Here is a 17,092-nt window from a genome sequence, read left to right as displayed (position 1 = left end):
TTTGATACATTTTAAATTATGCCTAATACATTTTAAATAATTTTATATTTATGTGGAATTAAGTAATACAGCAAAGTGAATCAATTAATATTCTAACCATTTAACAATACCTTCTTTTCATAGATATTATAAGTGGTAAAAATGGCCATCACACCCTATAATACAAGCTAGTAAATTATCGAATGCATGAAGGAAATGACTAAATATATTTTATTAGCCTGACCGGTAACAGCCTTTCAAAAGTTGATGAACCTATAATAAAAATAATCCTTATATTGCCTCTGTCTTTCTTACTCTTGTATTTCAGTTTCACAGATATTTTCACATTTTTTGAGGCTCAATCATTTTACTTGCAAAGACAGGATCTATACAGCATCAATTACTACATTGCGCAGAGGTACGTGAATATAAACTATCCTTGCATAGGAGCAGTTGGGACAACTTGGTTTAAAAGCACAGTACTTTGAATAACAGCTAAACAAAAAACAAATCTAATTCCTAATCTCACAAATATTTGAAAAATCTCGTTCAACTTGATAGAAGGCAAAACTAATTTGAGGGTTTTCAAAAAGGCGTTCAGTTCATTACTGGATTTGAATCAGACTTATATATCGACTATTACTGTGAAAGCAGAATTACGTTTACCACAAAACTAAATGGTTCGCATGCTCAGTAATGATTTTTTAAAATATTTAGCTATAACACTTTTATGTGGTTGTCTCTTGATACCTAGAGAAAAAAAAGGGGAGGGGGGTGACTTCTGGCAATGTTGAGACATTCATTTCATTTTACCTAAAAAGCTGATTAAAAACAAAACAGTAACATAAGAATTATTAAGGAGTTTAGAGAACACTCACTCCCATTGCATTGTAGCTGGGTTTTACCTAAATGTCACCTCTACTAAGTCTGATTTCTGATATGGGGGGGGGGGGGGGCCTCCCTCAGTCAATCTGGAAAACCTGTGTTTTTTTGGTTGCTTTAAGTGAATGAGTTTATTTTAGCAGCCAGAGGCAACATGGGATGAAAAACTTTGGAAAACTGTTAACATGTGGAGTAATAACATCTTTCTATTAAAAGCAATAATGTTATAACATTTCCAAATCCCAAATGATGGGCATTGTATGTACTCAGGCCTTTAGATTATTTTCAAAGATGCTTTATTACATAACCCTTATGCTTGTCACATGCATAGCTCTTATGGTCCCAAGAAAAAATAGACCTAAATGGAAATATTTTAAGAAGATAACAATCTGGCATCGGTTATAGGTTGGTATATAATCTTGCAAGATACAATGGCTCAATAGTAACACCTGAAGGATATTTCCCTGCCCCCTCCCACAAAAAACGCGAGGGGAGTCTGCGCCTCCTCATATCCTCCAGCTGTAGGCTTTCTAATTAAAAAGGCTGAGCTGTTTCCTGCTCAAAACACTTCAAAAGAGCTTTCTCTAGTTCTCCACTTGACATATAGTTTGCAACACTTGTTCCTCTTACCTGTCCATTCTTATTTATGGAGAGCTGCCCTGAATCAGAGACCAGGAAATGATGGAGACCATTGTGTTTCATTAAATTGAAAGACATTTAATATTCATATATATTTGTAAAAACCCACATAACCAAATGAGCACCTCAATAATTTTGAGTAGAAAAAAGCGGGGAAAATCACATAGCATACTTTTAAAAACACTACATATATATATAGTTTAATTTTTTAAAAAGAATATTTCCTTAGTGTCAATTGTGTTTTTTAAAAGTGGCTATTTTTTCACCTGTGAAGTATTCTAAATGTGACGTTAAAATGCACTTCTAAAAAAACATTGGGTTTAACACACACGTTCAGAGTTAGAAACTATTGTGGAAAGTCTGCCTGTGAGGTGAACATCTTAGACAAGGATTGTTTACCTTGTAAAAAATTAAGTGGAGGCTGGATCTGGATCTGAGCATAAAGAGCCAAAATAACCACCTCTTGTGAATTCAAAACAGGAATTGTACAAATAGCGAAAACTGACGAATCGCCCTTTCAAAACCCCAATCTAAAGTCAGTGTCCAACAAACAAACAAACAAGCAAACAAAAAGCCAGCGTCCACAAACGCTTACTTTTCCAACTGTTTGCCAACAGAGTTATTTCGGCCCCGCTCTGAAATATGCCTGTGTGTTCCTTCCCTTAGGGGAAAAGCGTGAACAAGTATCGTTTTGCTCTTTGCAAAAAAAGGGTCGTCAATTGTCCAGCATCTGCCACGGTTTAGGGATGAAGTGAGATTAAATGATTTTTGGCAATGCATCTGCCAATTCCCTCCAGAGCTGTCCAGAACAGGGGCCGGCAGCCCAGCTGCAATAGGAGGGTCTGTCCAAAAAAGGCCGGTTTTTTTTGCAGAGAGGGATAGGGGGGTGGTGGGGAGATGGAGAGAGGCCGACTGCGCCCCCTCCCAACCCTCCCGGCCCGGGCGCCTGCGCCGCCGCTCACCTCGGTGTCATTGTTGAGGTTCCAGAGGTCCAAGCGCCCCATCCCGTCCACGCAGGCAAAGAGCGCGGGATGCACGGGGGACCACATGACATCGTACACATAGTCTGCATTGTCTTCAAAGGAGTAGAGCGGCTTGTTGTGCTGTAAAGCAGAGAGACCGTGAAGACTTTGTGGCGCTGCTGCCGCCTCGGGCTGTCTAGCGAGCCTAATTAAAAACTTTGCACATTCACCAAGTGTCATAAAACTTCCTGAGATGAAAGTCCTTACGAAGGTGAACCGCAGCTTTAATGTGACTAGAACTGTCCAGTGGCATAAATAAATGCCGGGGTGGAGGGGGGTTGCTCTTAAGGGGCTGGGGGCTGGGACACGCCAGGGGTGGCGGGGGGGAGGGCGATTGCAGGCTTCATCGTCATAGACATTCCAGGCAGGTGGACGGGGCTGCCCATTAGCTCGGAATTCTGGCCGGGTTACATTTTGCAAGCCGCTCGGAGCCCCCAGTCTTGGTCCTCCTGCGGGGATCTGACCTGCTGGGATGCTCAGCAAACCCCTGGCGGTCCCGATGGCCCCGAACCCTGTACATCGAAGGCAATGCCTGCCACCTCGTGGTCATTGTCTGCAGTTGCAAGTCGGCCTCCAGTCCCAACTGTAGACCAAATCCATACTTTAATGGTTCCTTTGGGGGGGGGGGGGGGTGGAGAGGGGGGAATGGGAACACATATTTTAAAAATATTTGTAGTTCTTCTGGGAAGTGAAAAATCTCGCGGTTCTAAGACCTTAGTCTCTCTACCTAGGGTCAGTCAGTGCACCCAAGCCAGGTGAACCGGTGTGGCTCAATTCACTACCCTGAATCTTCAAAGATGAACCACATTTTCTAAATCCCCCAGTATTTATTTCCAAGAGCCCTGAATTTGGTGTTTTCTTGGGCAAATGCATTTGTACACCCCCACTGCATACAAATGCTTGCACTCTCCAGAGGGATACAATAAATTAAAATGGCACTCTTGATTTCCAGTGAATATTGTCACATCAAAATAGCACAGAAGTCAGAGGCAAGTTTGAAAGTACACCAGAAATAAAATGTAATTGGACTTCATGAATTATTCATTCCATCTGGCTTGTCTTATTCTAATTTCTGCATAATGGCTTTACTAATCCCTGATCAATTAATGTAAAATGAAATTTAAATGATAATGAAAGCCCTAGAGATAAAAAGAAATTAAGTATTCTTATATCCTCTGACAGAAATCTAAACAATGAAGTTTTCCCCCACCCCACGTCTTCTTTATCCAGTCAGCTGTCTATACTCTTGGGTTCCACTGAATGCCTGTACAGGCCAGAGTAAAAAGATCAAATCAAATTTAATAACATGCAATATGAACAACCTGCATAGAATGTTCAAAGAACGTATCTGTAGGGAATCAGCTTGGACTAGGACTATTATTTCCAACTCGCAAAGTGTACTGATAGTGAATGTGAAATGCACAAAATGCATGCACTGAAATGGAAGTGAACAACATTAGTGAGAAGACAGTAACAGCTCCATAATCTAAACCTAAGGCAACATTTGTTAAGGTACTAACTATAAGTGGTTTCTTTCCTTGAATTAAATTACTTTGGCATTGCTTAGAAGTGAACACAACTGTAATACTATTAAAGCAGTACAGAAGATTTTAGATGGCCTATTGTGTGTGTGTGCATGTGTTGGTAGTGTATGTGTGAGAAATGTCTTATTTCTAATTCAAAACGTATCTAATGGGGGAGTAACTTGAAAAAAAAAAAAAAATATATATATATATATATATATATATATATATATATATGACATTGAGATCTCAAGAAGAATGAAAAGGACATTAGCTTTAGAGTTTTGTATCTTAACTTGCTGTAACTCTTTGATGCCAAAATTTTTATTATATGCATGTCTGCACATTGATTTGGAGCTAAAATTGCCTCTTTGTTATTTATGTAGCTTCTTTCTTCCTTTCACTGTTTGGACTAGGTGATTCAAACTACTTCCTCCAGAAAAACTGTATATCCAAGGATTGTATGATTGTATCATTTTTCCTTATTAATACAGAAAAAAAAAAAAGCAGTGTGGAGTAGCTGGGTTTTCACCGACTACTTGTGAATATTAAGTTCTCACTCTCATAGAAATTATTCTTGCCCAAATTGTTGATTTTATAGCAAGACAGTCAAGATTTGTTAAAGAACATGAGTAGCACATTTTTATTAAAGTTAAGGGTAGAAAAGACTACACATGCCTAAAAGAGTTGATTCTCAGTATCTTCTCTCAATAACCCAGCTGGTAGTGTAACTGATGATATAGAGGCCTAGGTATAGATATACACACGCAGATATACAATGAGCACAGAACACATCTACGGTCCTTGTTTTGATCAGAAGACCATCCAGCTTTAGAGCGCCCTTTTCTAAGGACCTGATATTATTAGATATGTTAATTCTCTCAATAATTAGCCTGTTCATCTCTAGTACTGTTTCCTTTTTCCTTTTACTGGCTTCTTCTCTGAGAAACTTAGTTGAGATTATCATCTATCCTGGAGACTTCACTTTTTAAACATCTGGAAATAACTGTTACTATTCATGTTACCAAAACCCAATCTTCTCGTGTTTAATAGCATTACCTTGAAATGCTATTATTATTCTCTAGCTTTTTTCCCCCAACTTCCTTAACACCCCTTGCTCCCAAGACTGAACCTTCCATTTAAAAGTCACTGTGCAAGTAATTCTAGGCCACAGTATGTGCATGTTTGGGGAAAGGAAGAAGAGCTTATATTTTCAAAGGCTTTGTTTTAACCTTCACAAACTGGGAAAGTCTTGGTCAGGATTATATTGGTTATGAGCGTACCATCGACTGACACCTACCATCCATTGCTTTCCAAATGTAGTGTGGCATATGCTATAGGCATAGGCAAATGCCACTCTTACAAAATAGTAAGCAGTGCTATTCTGAATATTATTTGTACTTCTTTCAATAAAGGAATTTTTTATTCTATTTTATTTGGGGCCCAAAGAATAATCTGAAAACCCAATTAAAAATTTGTCTCAAATGCTTGATATAAAACATTTTAGAGGAAACACATATATCATGAAATATTAACATTTTCATAAAATATATCAAAAGCATCAGGGCTGAAATATTCTGGTTTTGAATTCTGAGACGTGCATGTCAGGATCCACAAAGTCAGCATAACTTGCTATTTGCATCCTCACTGACTTGAGAATGCCACAAGTTTTGAAAAGGTGGAGAATGCGGGGGCAAATTTGACCCATGATTTTGAGGAGGATCCTGTAATGTCATTTGTATATATTAAAGCCACAGAAGCCTGGTGATTTTAAATATTTACTCTGCAAATACTCAAGGCCATTTAGTAAACTAAATATTATTCCATAGCATGTTACTGTAGAAAGGGTTTTGCAAAACAATCAAATTTCACTGGTGAAAACCCCCCCCCCCCCGTGTGTTTCTTGTTCTAATGCCATGTTTAGTATCGGTGAGCTGTTAAAGGAGAAAGAAAAGGAGAACAGCACTGTTACGCAACACACTCCATGTGTGACACATGCCAGAGAAATAGAGCCGCGACACCGTAGCATTAGACAAGTTTTCAGGACCGGGCCGAAAATGCTCAACTACCTAGACACAGCTCAGCTTGATTTTAATGCCCCAACTCTCAAACAGAATGGAGAAGCAGCACCCAGTAACTTCCCAGACAGACACGAAGGGCAGGGAAGGGTAAATTGTCAGCTGTTTGTTGTGTGCCCGACTCTATACACACATTGTCTAATTTAATCCGCATAAAATCTCTGTAAGGTAGATGGTATTTACAGAAAAGAAAATTATAGTTCAGGAAAGTTAGTAACTTTCCCAAGGCCAAGAAGGTTGTGAGTAGTGGAGCTGGATTTGACGCACTGGTTTTTCTTGCTGTTCAGCACACCCTCTCTTTGCTGGAACCATGGGGTCCTGTACAAAACATGGCAATGGTCTTCAATCTTCACCAAAAATACCCCACACAGACCTGTTCCCTTTCCTCTTTGCTATCCTTGTCAGCACAAGCAATATGTACTAAACACACACGATGTAACTTGTAGAAAGAGTTAAAAAAAAAAAAGATCACAATCAGAAGGTTTATTTCATTTCCTAAATCAGTTATTAATAATCCTGAAGATGTTACCCATAGAATTCCAGGCATCGTTAGCACCATGTGACAGCAATAGGTATCTTTTTCTCCTGAAAACTAGGAAACAGGATGGAAATGGCCCTTTAGCTAGCTGAGATTACGAGTAGACCAGACATTAGAGTAGAATGAAATGATGCTAGAAGGCAAAGATTTGGGTTCCAGTTCACTAAATGTCTCTACGACTTTGGGTGAGGAACTACAATGAAATTATCTGAAAGATGGGGATAACATAGGGGAGCATGGAGCAGGAAAGGCAAGAGGAGAAGGTGGGGAAACTACAGACCTTGGGACATTGAACTTATCCTTGGTTCTTAGTGTTTTCACCTGTGAGAGGGGAGGCTGGGCCTCCAGGGCTCCTATTGGCTTTGTGGTTCCACGACTCTGTTGTGCTGTAGGGATGGAATGGAATTTAGTACGTGAAAGCTTTCTACAGGGCTATTCCAAGCTATGTATTATAGTAAAAGCCATCTCCCTTAATGTTCTGTGGAATTCATATCACCGAGACTTCTTCACTTAGTATTTCATCAAAATATAAATATAAAACGTAACAGGGTGGTTTTTAGTAAATTTTTTAAATTATGAAAGCAATAGGCCTCCTAGTTGACTACTCGTGAAATAATAAATAATATTAAATTTACAGAAGACAGGCAGGTCGTGAATTCTGTCCCAAAATGAAACTTTACCACATCCATCAACGTTTTGCAATAAAGACTTATCTCTCGATTTGAGCCTTGATTTTATAAGTATCCTTCTGAAAATGAAGAGGGCTGCCTATTTTCCCAATCAGCTAACTATAGAATGATTTCATGAGGGATGAGTTGCTGTTCCTGATGTCAGAAATGTACCAAAGTCACATCTAGAAACTATGCTTGTTTTCTTTCCCTCTGTATGTTTTGCTTTCCTTTTATCAGGTACCTCTCAGCACCCCAACAGACTTCAGTATTGTGAAGGATGGTGAATAGAAAGAGTTGTGTTAAAATGCCTAACGCCTTTAAAGATTGTGGTTCCTGAGGCTGTATTTGCCTCTAAATGAGTAGCTTTTAAAGCTGACTTAGTAGAAACATTTACACGATCCTTGAACATTTCTTTTGGAGTGGAGGGGAGGTGGGGCAAAGGGTAATACATGGGTAAGTAGGGTGCAGGCTCAGAACTAATGGAATTTCTGTATATTTATTCTGAAATAATAGGAAAACCAATTAGAATCTTACCTAGAAGACTGTATCCTGTTGGGAAAAAATGATGACCAAAATACTAAACAATGAGTAATAAGATAATGTCCTTCAAAAATTATCATGTGGGTTCCTGTGAAGTAATTAAAATACATGGCCAGCCAGTTCTTCCAGGAAACATGAAAATGTGAGACCACAATATCACTTTTAAAAAACCACCAACGGACCCCAAAACTTCAGGCTCACACAAAATGGATGCCTCTCCCATAAAAAGAAAGTGCTAAAAGGAACAAACAGACCAAACTCACAAACCAAACCAAACCAAAACACCACTTCTCTTGGCCCCAAAGAAGTGTTGCAAATTGGGTACAATCGCTGGAAAACATTATTTGCACCTTAATTGGGGATCCTTTTCAAAAGCACAAAGCACTCTGTTTCGTCTTAATTTCTGAGGCTACTATTAGAACAATACTCGTGATGCCCAAATTGTGGTATCTTATCTGTTTCTATCATGGTCAGAAATTCAAAATTAGGCATATACCCTGTGGATGAACAGAATATGTATGGTGGGTCTGTTTGTGTGCATTAACCAAGAATATATCAGGATTTTACCTGGAATTAGTTAATTTAAAATAATTAGAAAGAGGGTTACAGCAACCCAGGAATTGAACATTTGCCTCTCCAGAAACGTGGAAGTTTTGCTAAGTAAGACCCGAAGCCACATGAAAGGTACTCTTTGTTGCACGACCTTCCTCTACCGCTTATTTGCATGGGAGAATCCTCCTAATCCAGGAGGCGCCACCAATAAAGAAGATAATTATCCATATAAAAGAATGTATACATATTCACAGGTTTTGACTGGTATTTGACTGTTTAAAGCTATGGAAAAAACTACAAGCTTTGCCTAATTCATAAAAGGAGTATTTCCTGACACTGGCATGATTTTTATGAATATCAGCTCCACCTAAGGGTTCTTCTCTATAAGGAGCGTTTTAGTAGCACAGCTCTGTACAAACCCACTGTGCACACACTGAGCGAGCAGGCTGCTCTCCTGAGTTGCCGTTTGCTCCTTTGGTATGTTCTGCCTTCTGGTTTAGTTGAGTTGAGGCTGGGTAGAGAGGGTCATTAGTACAACTGGGTGGATATTCTCTCTCTCTCTCTCTCTCTCTCTCTCTCTCTCTCTCTCTCTCTCTCTCGGACCATGTGGCTGTAGCAGGCAACCAGCAAGTTCAAAAGAGCCCCTCTTCCATGGCCGCTCCCCAGTTCCTTCGACTACAGCTGAGTGGTTTCATGTCCAACATGATATTAGAGAAAGAAGCATTGGATATCTAGATCATAGTCAGGCTGAACATTGGTATTAAGGATTAGGAGGTGTTGAGGGATGATAATGGGCCAGAACTAGAAGCAGCAAAAAGTGTGGCTGTATTCGTGCTGTGAAGACTTGAAGGTTAGAAGGATGAGCAGGGAAAGTGTTATTTGCAGGCTCAAGCAGTTCGGCTTATTTATTTGTTACTTATTTGATGTCCAACTATGCAACTGCACTTTATTAGTGGGTAGGTTAAGTGGCACAACATTTCCAGGCTGGTCCTTAAACTGTCAATCACTAGCATCTGGCTTACCAACATATATGTAATCCTTTTAAAATATTTTTATAATTTCAAATTATCCTAGGTACCTGGATTACACCTTGACTCACACTTATGTTTAAGTTGCCAGGTTATCACCTGCCAGTTCCCAGGGCGAATCTGACATGGTGGTTTCACTACAGTTGTAAGTACAGCATTTACACAGATATCATATCTTTTCAAGAAGTTATATGCCCTAACACCCAGATTTTTCTCACACAGGTTTCACATCTAATGGTAAAATTATTGAAATAATTAAATTTTCAGTTCTACTTCTTGCATCCACAATTGATTTTATATAAGAAGGGTACATTCTCAAAGGGTCAAAGCAGTTTTTTGTGCATCTACACTCCTATATTTCCTGATGTTCAATGCAACATGTCTTTGACATTAGATGTAAAATCAGTGTAGCTGATTCTTGCATTTATTTTCATGGTGGAGAGTGGGGCACGGAGACTCACATAGCACCAATTCAAACAGTCTGTTCGAATGTAGAACATATTTGCTATGCCTCCTGCTTTACAACAGGTTTGCTTACTACCGTATTCTGTTTCAACTAAACCAAACGGAAATTAATTTCTATTCAAAAAGCAAGTTAACCATGAGGTGAGGTGATTCAGGACACTGGAAATGGCCATGGGAAAATAACCGAGTACAATTACAAACCTCGGGCAATGTACAAGGTTAAAAAGTCACATGAGGCTGGCCAAGAGGGACCCACATTGGTTTGGTTCAACCACAGTTACTCTGGGGGATAAAGATGAGTTTTATTTCATCTCCCACCATCAGACATAAAATGCAGGTTAGATCAGGAGGTAGGGGGTGGACGTCTTTTTGAATCTCATAATTATGTAGATAGCTGGGTCTGCTACTTGTTATTCTCGTTCTCTCTTTAAACATTACCGCTGGAAGGAGAAGGCCGGGGAAGGCAACTCGTGTAGCATATTACTGAAATAAAAAGGCAATCATTTCCGCTCTGGTTAAAAGAGCAAAGGAAAGGATTCACCAAGCCCTTACTTCTTGCACAGTGCTAAAGCCCAGTCAACTGGGTGAGTTTCAAGTCTCAAAAGTGTTTTTTCTTATATGGATTATTCACACATGCCTGTATAAATATTTAACAGCTACAGGTAGGTGTTGGCGGTGAATGTTTGGGGAGGCTGGGGTTGGGGTGGGGGGTGAAAGGACAGGAAGTATGAACACAGGCTAAGTCTGGCTGTGACTTGATGATTACATTCTTGTGGTTTCTTTCAAAGTTATTCTCCCTGGGTGAGCTTAAAAGAGAAACCTCTTTCTCCTCCCTCCCGCCTCTCCCCCAAAAAAGTTAGACAGAAAAGAATTTGATGACTGGCACGGGTAGTTTTATTTAAAGTCAATTTTAATATTTGCTACTCTGCGTTAGAACAGGAGAAAAGGGGGAGCAAAAAAGAGGATAAGGAAAGAAAAGAAAGTCAGTCAGACACTACCTGAATCTGGTGTTTATCAGAAAGGCAGCCAGCGGGGCTTGGGGTTGTGGGGAAAAGTGCACTGCTATCGGGTAAGTGCTACTGGCAGTAAACTATTGATTTTATTAATCTTCTCACCTGTTTTAAGTACTATGTTTAGCTACTGTAATAGCTAAAACAATAACTTTTGATTTTTACTGTTGTTGTTCTGACATTTTAAACATTTAACAAAATGCAGCAGAAATACATGTGGTCAGATCCCTTTTTAGAATTATTTTTAGGAGACATTTCCATCTCGGTTTGAAATAACCTAACCTGCTTCAACAAAGTAGCTATTTAATTTAGGGTATCCCAAAATAGTAATCTATCAACAATAATTTATTAAGGACCTACCGTCTGCTTTCTATTTTAGGCATTCAATAGAAATCCAAGATCTGGCTGGTCTCAGGGACTCACAATCCAGGTAGGAAAATAAAAATTATGAAATAATAAGAGAAGAATGTTGTTTACTTGGGGGTCTATTTCTCACTTTGTTCCAAAAGGATTTATGGTGCAAAATGAAGGATAAACACACAACAGTGGCAGATGGGACAGATAGCTATTACCAGGATCCCGAGCTAAGCTGATTATTACAATCTGGTACCGAAGGGCTCTAAAGTTCCTGATAACTAAGGGGAAAGGGAAAACACAAACTACCCCAAGGTGGTAAGTAGATTTCACCATCTGAAGGAAGAAAGAATATAAATTCCTCCTCAAAGACACATTATTGGGGAAAATTCAAGGAGGAATTTACCATGTCTGCAAATCCCTGGGAAAGAGACAGGTTTTCTGTCTGTTTATACCAAAGAAAGAGAACAAGCATGCGGCCAGGTGCTAAATTCTGTGGTACAGATGTTAGGTGCCAGAGGAATTCGGAGATTTGGAGGGGTGGCCTGTTGGTGGTTACCATGGTCTGATGTGGTCAAGGGAGGTATTATCTAGAACAGGTGATGGGAACCGCGTTGAAAGACACATAGGCTTTGATAGACGGTAAGGAAGTCAGTCAAGGAGAGGAAAGAAAAACATGCAAGGACCTGGCTGCGTAAATTGGCATGGAATTCCCAGGGAGCTGGAAAGGTGAGCAGTGGGGACAGCCATGAGGACTCTGCAAATTTGTCCTGAGGAAGGAAATAATTTTGGTTTGGGAAAGGCAGGGATGAGAACATGCTATGAACGGCCCTGAGTACAGAGTTAAGGTTTCTTGAAGCCATAGCTATTCATCGATTACATATGTATTGATACAGGGCATCGTGCTGTGCACTAAATGGATTCAGAGATGTCTAACATTTGTGTGACCATTTTCCAGCTTTTCTAGTGTGGACGACTGAGTGATGAATACCCAGAATCAAACAGAAGAAGCAGCAGGGTTGGGAGGAAGATCTGGTTTTTCATTTAAACATGGTACATGGGAGTCTCTGGAGACCACACTCAAGTTAAGAGGGCCGTGGAAATGTAGGTCTGGAATAAAAGAGAGGCTTAAAGTTCATTCTAAAGAAGGGCTGAGGGAGAGGAGAGCGTGAGGAGGATGGAGAAAAAGACCTGGGCCAAGAGAGAGGAGGAGTAAGAACCAATGCAGAATTCAAGGTGAACCAAGAGACCATAACCCGTGCTGCAAGAATGGGCAGTGGGCAGTATGATGAGGACTAAAAAGAAGCCAGTGCATTTAGCCATCAGGGTTCACGCATGGCCTTGGAGAGAGAAGTGAAATTGGTGGAGGGTGGTTGGGAAATGTGGCAGTGGTCAGTGTGGATGCATGTTGGCTCTTCAAGTGGTTTGGCAAGCTAATCCAAATTTTAGGACATGTCTGTGACACTTTAAGCCATCCCATCCAACCACCACCCCCCAATCTCTAAGGGAATCCTAATATCACTGGTGTTTGTGTCCAGCGCTACCTTTTTTTTTCTTAAGAAACCCACTTGCCATTTTGATGTAACTGTCCTGACTTTTGGACCATTTCTTATGTGAATTTATATCTCAAACATGCAGCATCGAGCCTGGCCCGTAGGAAACAGACAAGATGTACTGAAAGCGGGTGATGAAGCAGGTAGCATCTGGGTCCAGTCCCATTTCTGCCTGACACCTGTAAGCAGAGACCAGAACTTTTTTCTAATTCTGTGGGATTGTGATCCTTTCATAGTCTTCCCAGGGCTGAACCTCTGCTTCCCCTGGTGGATTTCTGATTCAACATTTCCCTTGGTCTACCTTTTGTTCTTCTAGCGTGCTACTTCAGTTCAGAACTTTCCTCCTCATTCTGCTATCTTAAATCTAATCTCTGATGAAGGTCATAATCGCTGCCCAGTCACAGCAAAAATCTGAGCAGCCCTAGCCTGTTTGGCTCAGTGGATAGAGTGCTGGCTCACAGACTGAAGGGCCATGGGTTCAAATCTGGTCAAGGGGACATGCCTCAGTTGTAGGATCAACCCCTTTAGCCAATCGATGTATCTCTCTCACATTGATGTTTTTCCCCTTCTCTTTCAACTCTCTCTAAAAAAATCGAGCCCTAGCTGGATTGGCTTAGTTGATAGAGCATCGGCCTGTGGCCTGAAAGGTCCAGGGTTTGATTCCAGTCAAGGGCACATGCCTAGGTTTTGGGCTCGATCCCTAGTGTGGGGCATGCAGGAGGCAGCCAGTCAATGATTCTCTCTCATTATTGATGTTTCTCTTTCCCCCTCTCCCTTCCTCTCTGAAATCAATAAAAATACTTTTTTAAAAAATCAATGGAAAAATATCCTTAGGTGAGGGTTAACAACAACAACAAAAAATCTGAGCAAATTTGTACACCATGGGCAAGGAACTAGGAACAGGGGACTGTTCTTGAGGAGGAAAGTGATATGAAAAAATAGTCTATAGTGACTTGATGGTAGGATATCTAAGCAAGGATTTCCTGTATACTACAGGAATAAGGTGTTGGGAATTAGATGTTTGACAAATGTTATCTCATTAAAAACAAACAAAACTTATCCTTGGACTTAAAGCATCCATATGTACCTGAAATTTTTTGTGATACATAAATGTCAATCAGGGTGTGTGTGTGTATATGTGTGTGTATGTGTCTGTCTGTCTGTGTGTGTGTGTGTGTGTGTGTGAGAGAGAGAGAGAGAGAGAGAGAGAGAGAGAGAGAGAGAGAGAGAATTTTTTCCATGGAATATTCTTAAATGTTTATTTATTTGGAAAAGAGCAGTGATGCCTGGAAAAGGGAGAATGATGCATTGACTATAAGCAAGCCTCAGTCCAAGTCAGCACCATATAGCAACTAGACATCGTGAGCCAGTGTGCAAGTGTACTCCAAACATGTAATAATGAAGAAACGGGCCTTTGGATTCAGCATCAGCAAAGTCACTTCACGTTAACCACATCGCATCAACTGCTCCTACCACTTTCCCTCACCATCCGCGGGTCCTTCAGGGTTCCCCTGCGCTTGGGAGTCGGCCTTGGAGGGATGAGAGGCCTTCAGGCATTAGGAGTGGGGTGGGGGGTGTGTTCATGAAAGAACCTCATGGGAAGCTCATTATCGTTAACTTTTTATGTCCATAGCCAAGGGTCAACTGTGATAATAAAACATCCTTAGCTCTGTTGTGAGCTGAATCATGTCAGCCTCACAATTCATATGTTGAAGTTCTAGCTCCTAGGTCCTCAGAATGTGACTGTATAAGAAGCTAGGGTCCTTAAAGAGGCAATTAAGATGAAATAAGGTAATATAAATGAGCCCTAATCAATCTGACTGGTGTCCTTATAAGAAGTAGCGGTTAGGACACAGACATGTGCAGAGGGAAGATTCTGTGAAGACACAGGGAGAAGGCGGCCATCCGCAAGCCAGGGAGGGAGGCCACCCCTGCCAATATTTTAATCTTGGACTTCCAGCCTCCAGAACGGTAAGGAAATAAATTTCTGTTGTTTAAACCACCCAGTCTGTGGTCCTCTGAGCTGGCAGCCAAGCAGACTAACACAGCTCTCAAACGAGAAGAGGGGAGCTCTCTTTTTTTGGCCTCTAACACACACCCGCATGGGCACATTTACCCTGCAATTCTGCATTTCCAGGACTGCCCCCAGGAGTGCAAGGCGGAATGCTGGTTCTGAGCAGCCACGTCTCTCCTTCCCGAGCCATCCCTTGTCCCTTTATAACCAACGGCGGCAGCTCCACCTGGTGCTTTCCTGTGCCTTCCACTGAAAGGGGCTGCAGTGACTATAGAAGAACGCCCCTTTCTGGAGCCCGCAGAGCTTCTTTTTAATTTTCCACTTAGGTCTGGCCAGCATGGCTCACTCACTGAGTGTTGACCTATGAACCAGGAGGTCACAGTTTGATTCCGGGTCAGGGCACATGCCCGGGTTGTAGGCTTGATCCCCAGTGGGGTTCATGCAGGAGGCAGCCAATCAATGATCCTCTTTCATCAACAGCCAATCAGAGATGTTTCTATCTCTCTCTCCCTCTCCCTTCCTCTCTGAAATTAAAGAAAAAAAAAATGTCCCCACTTAGCTTTAAATCCTATCTATAGTTCTGCAATTTGCTGAGATGACTGGTGCAGGTGAGGCTGGAGAATGGAAATCTATGTGGACTTCAATGTGATCACAGTTCAAACGGATCAAACCATTCCAGAGATCCAACTACACTTGAGCCAGAAATTATAGTTCTGTTCAATTCAGTCACTTTTGCCTGAAGACAGAGCTATTTTCCCTTGAGAAGTCTTCTATGCTGGAGATTTAGAGTTTATGTTGGTTGAATTTTGTCACCCTCTGCAGTCTCAGCCTTGCCTTCCCATTCTTTGAGAAAAGGCAGTCAGAGGGTGAGATGGGGGATGGGCTGAAAGGGCAGGAAAAGGCCAGGCAAGCAGGTAAAGGAGGTGCAGCATGACAAGGGTCTTGAAGCCGAACCCTCCCGTCAGGGGCTGGGACTGGCCTTTCAACTCCCTAGGCAGGCCCCTGCCAAGCTCTCCGTATCAGCCTCCTTAAAGGCTAATTACTGCTGAATGGGTTCCTGAGTTTGGAAAATTTTCAAAGAATTTTTGAATAGATTTCTGCAGTTCTTTTCTCCTAACAATAGGATCCATCAAACAGCCAGGAGAAGGCTCTATTTAAAGGCACCACCGGGAGAGCGGAAGACTATTTGATTGCCAAAGTGACTAATTTATTTTTACACAGTATTAATGATGCTACAATAACCAATATCTATAGCCTGGTTTTGACAGTTTATCACAAGGGTTCCCATTGTTTAAAAAAGAAGAAAAAGGAGGGGGAAAAAGAAAGTACGAAAGAAACAGAGCATTTTATTTTGCTACATTTCCATTTGTTAACAAAACTCCCCATAAGCAAAACCAGAGGTCATTAGCAAACAAGCAAAACATGCCTGTCTCCAGAAGAATACAATTCCCTTCATCATGTAAAATACAGCGCCGCTGAAAACCCAAATCATGACAAATCTTTAACATGAAAAATTCAGTGCAGGCTCGAAACCACCTGACTTCACTTTGGGTTTGTGCTCCTTAAAATTACCTAGAAAACACCATAATCTTCTCTTCGTGCGGCTGGATGCGGGCCAGGGCCCTGGCTCCAGAGGCAAAGGGCAAACTAAAAATCATGTCTGAACAGACAGCTCCACCCTCTCTCCCAAGTCCACTTGGCCTCCTGACAGAAAGTGAGGTCTGAAGCACATTCATCTTGAGTGTTGGCCAAAACTCAAGACTCTTACAGGACAAACAAAATGAAATCCAAAATGTTATCACTCCCGCCTGAAGAAGTCAAATGGGCTTCAACGACCGCCCTGCATATGGTGAGGAGTCCGCCTTTGCAGTGTAATAGAGAAGCAACAGAATTGGATTAAAATGTAGCTTTTTGTTTAGGAGAAAGATCCTTAGCTGAGAGTTTAAATTTCAAAGTTATTTTTTATAATCATTTGTGTGTGTGTGTGTGTGCACGTGCACACAAGAGAGGCAGAGACAGAGAGAGGGGTGGAAGGAGGGAAGGAGAGAAGGAGGAAGGGAGGAAGGGAGGGAGGGTGGAGGGAGGGAGGGAGGGAGAGAGAGAGAAGGAGAGACTTCTATACCGAACCAAATACTCTGAGAGTGAAAGACAAAGCACAGAGAGGATGGGAGGGTACAGGGACTCCACTGTGGGTGCCTGCTTGCCTGGCATGGATGCCCCAAAACTGTGGGTAAACTTCTCAAT

General features: G+C 41.2%; 1 protein-coding gene across 9 annotated transcripts in view; it reads right to left on the bottom strand.

Moving 5' to 3' along the window:
* DYNC1I1 (dynein cytoplasmic 1 intermediate chain 1) overlaps window positions 1-17,092 on the bottom strand; it is a 276,554-nt gene that overhangs the window by 20,089 nt on the left and 239,373 nt on the right. For all 9 annotated transcript variants that reach the window (XM_081102249.1, XM_081102252.1, XM_081102256.1 and 6 more), the window contains one exon: window positions 2,463-2,603. In XM_081102249.1, the coding sequence (XP_080958375.1) occupies window positions 2,463-2,603 (141 nt within the window). The remainder of the gene's footprint in view (window positions 1-2,462; window positions 2,604-17,092) is intronic.

Source organism: Myotis nattereri (genome assembly GCF_964212035.1).
Source record: "Myotis nattereri genome assembly, chromosome: 11".
Taxonomy (NCBI): Eukaryota; Metazoa; Chordata; class Mammalia; order Chiroptera; family Vespertilionidae; genus Myotis; species Myotis nattereri.
This window is presented reverse-complemented; position numbering and strand designations above follow the sequence as displayed.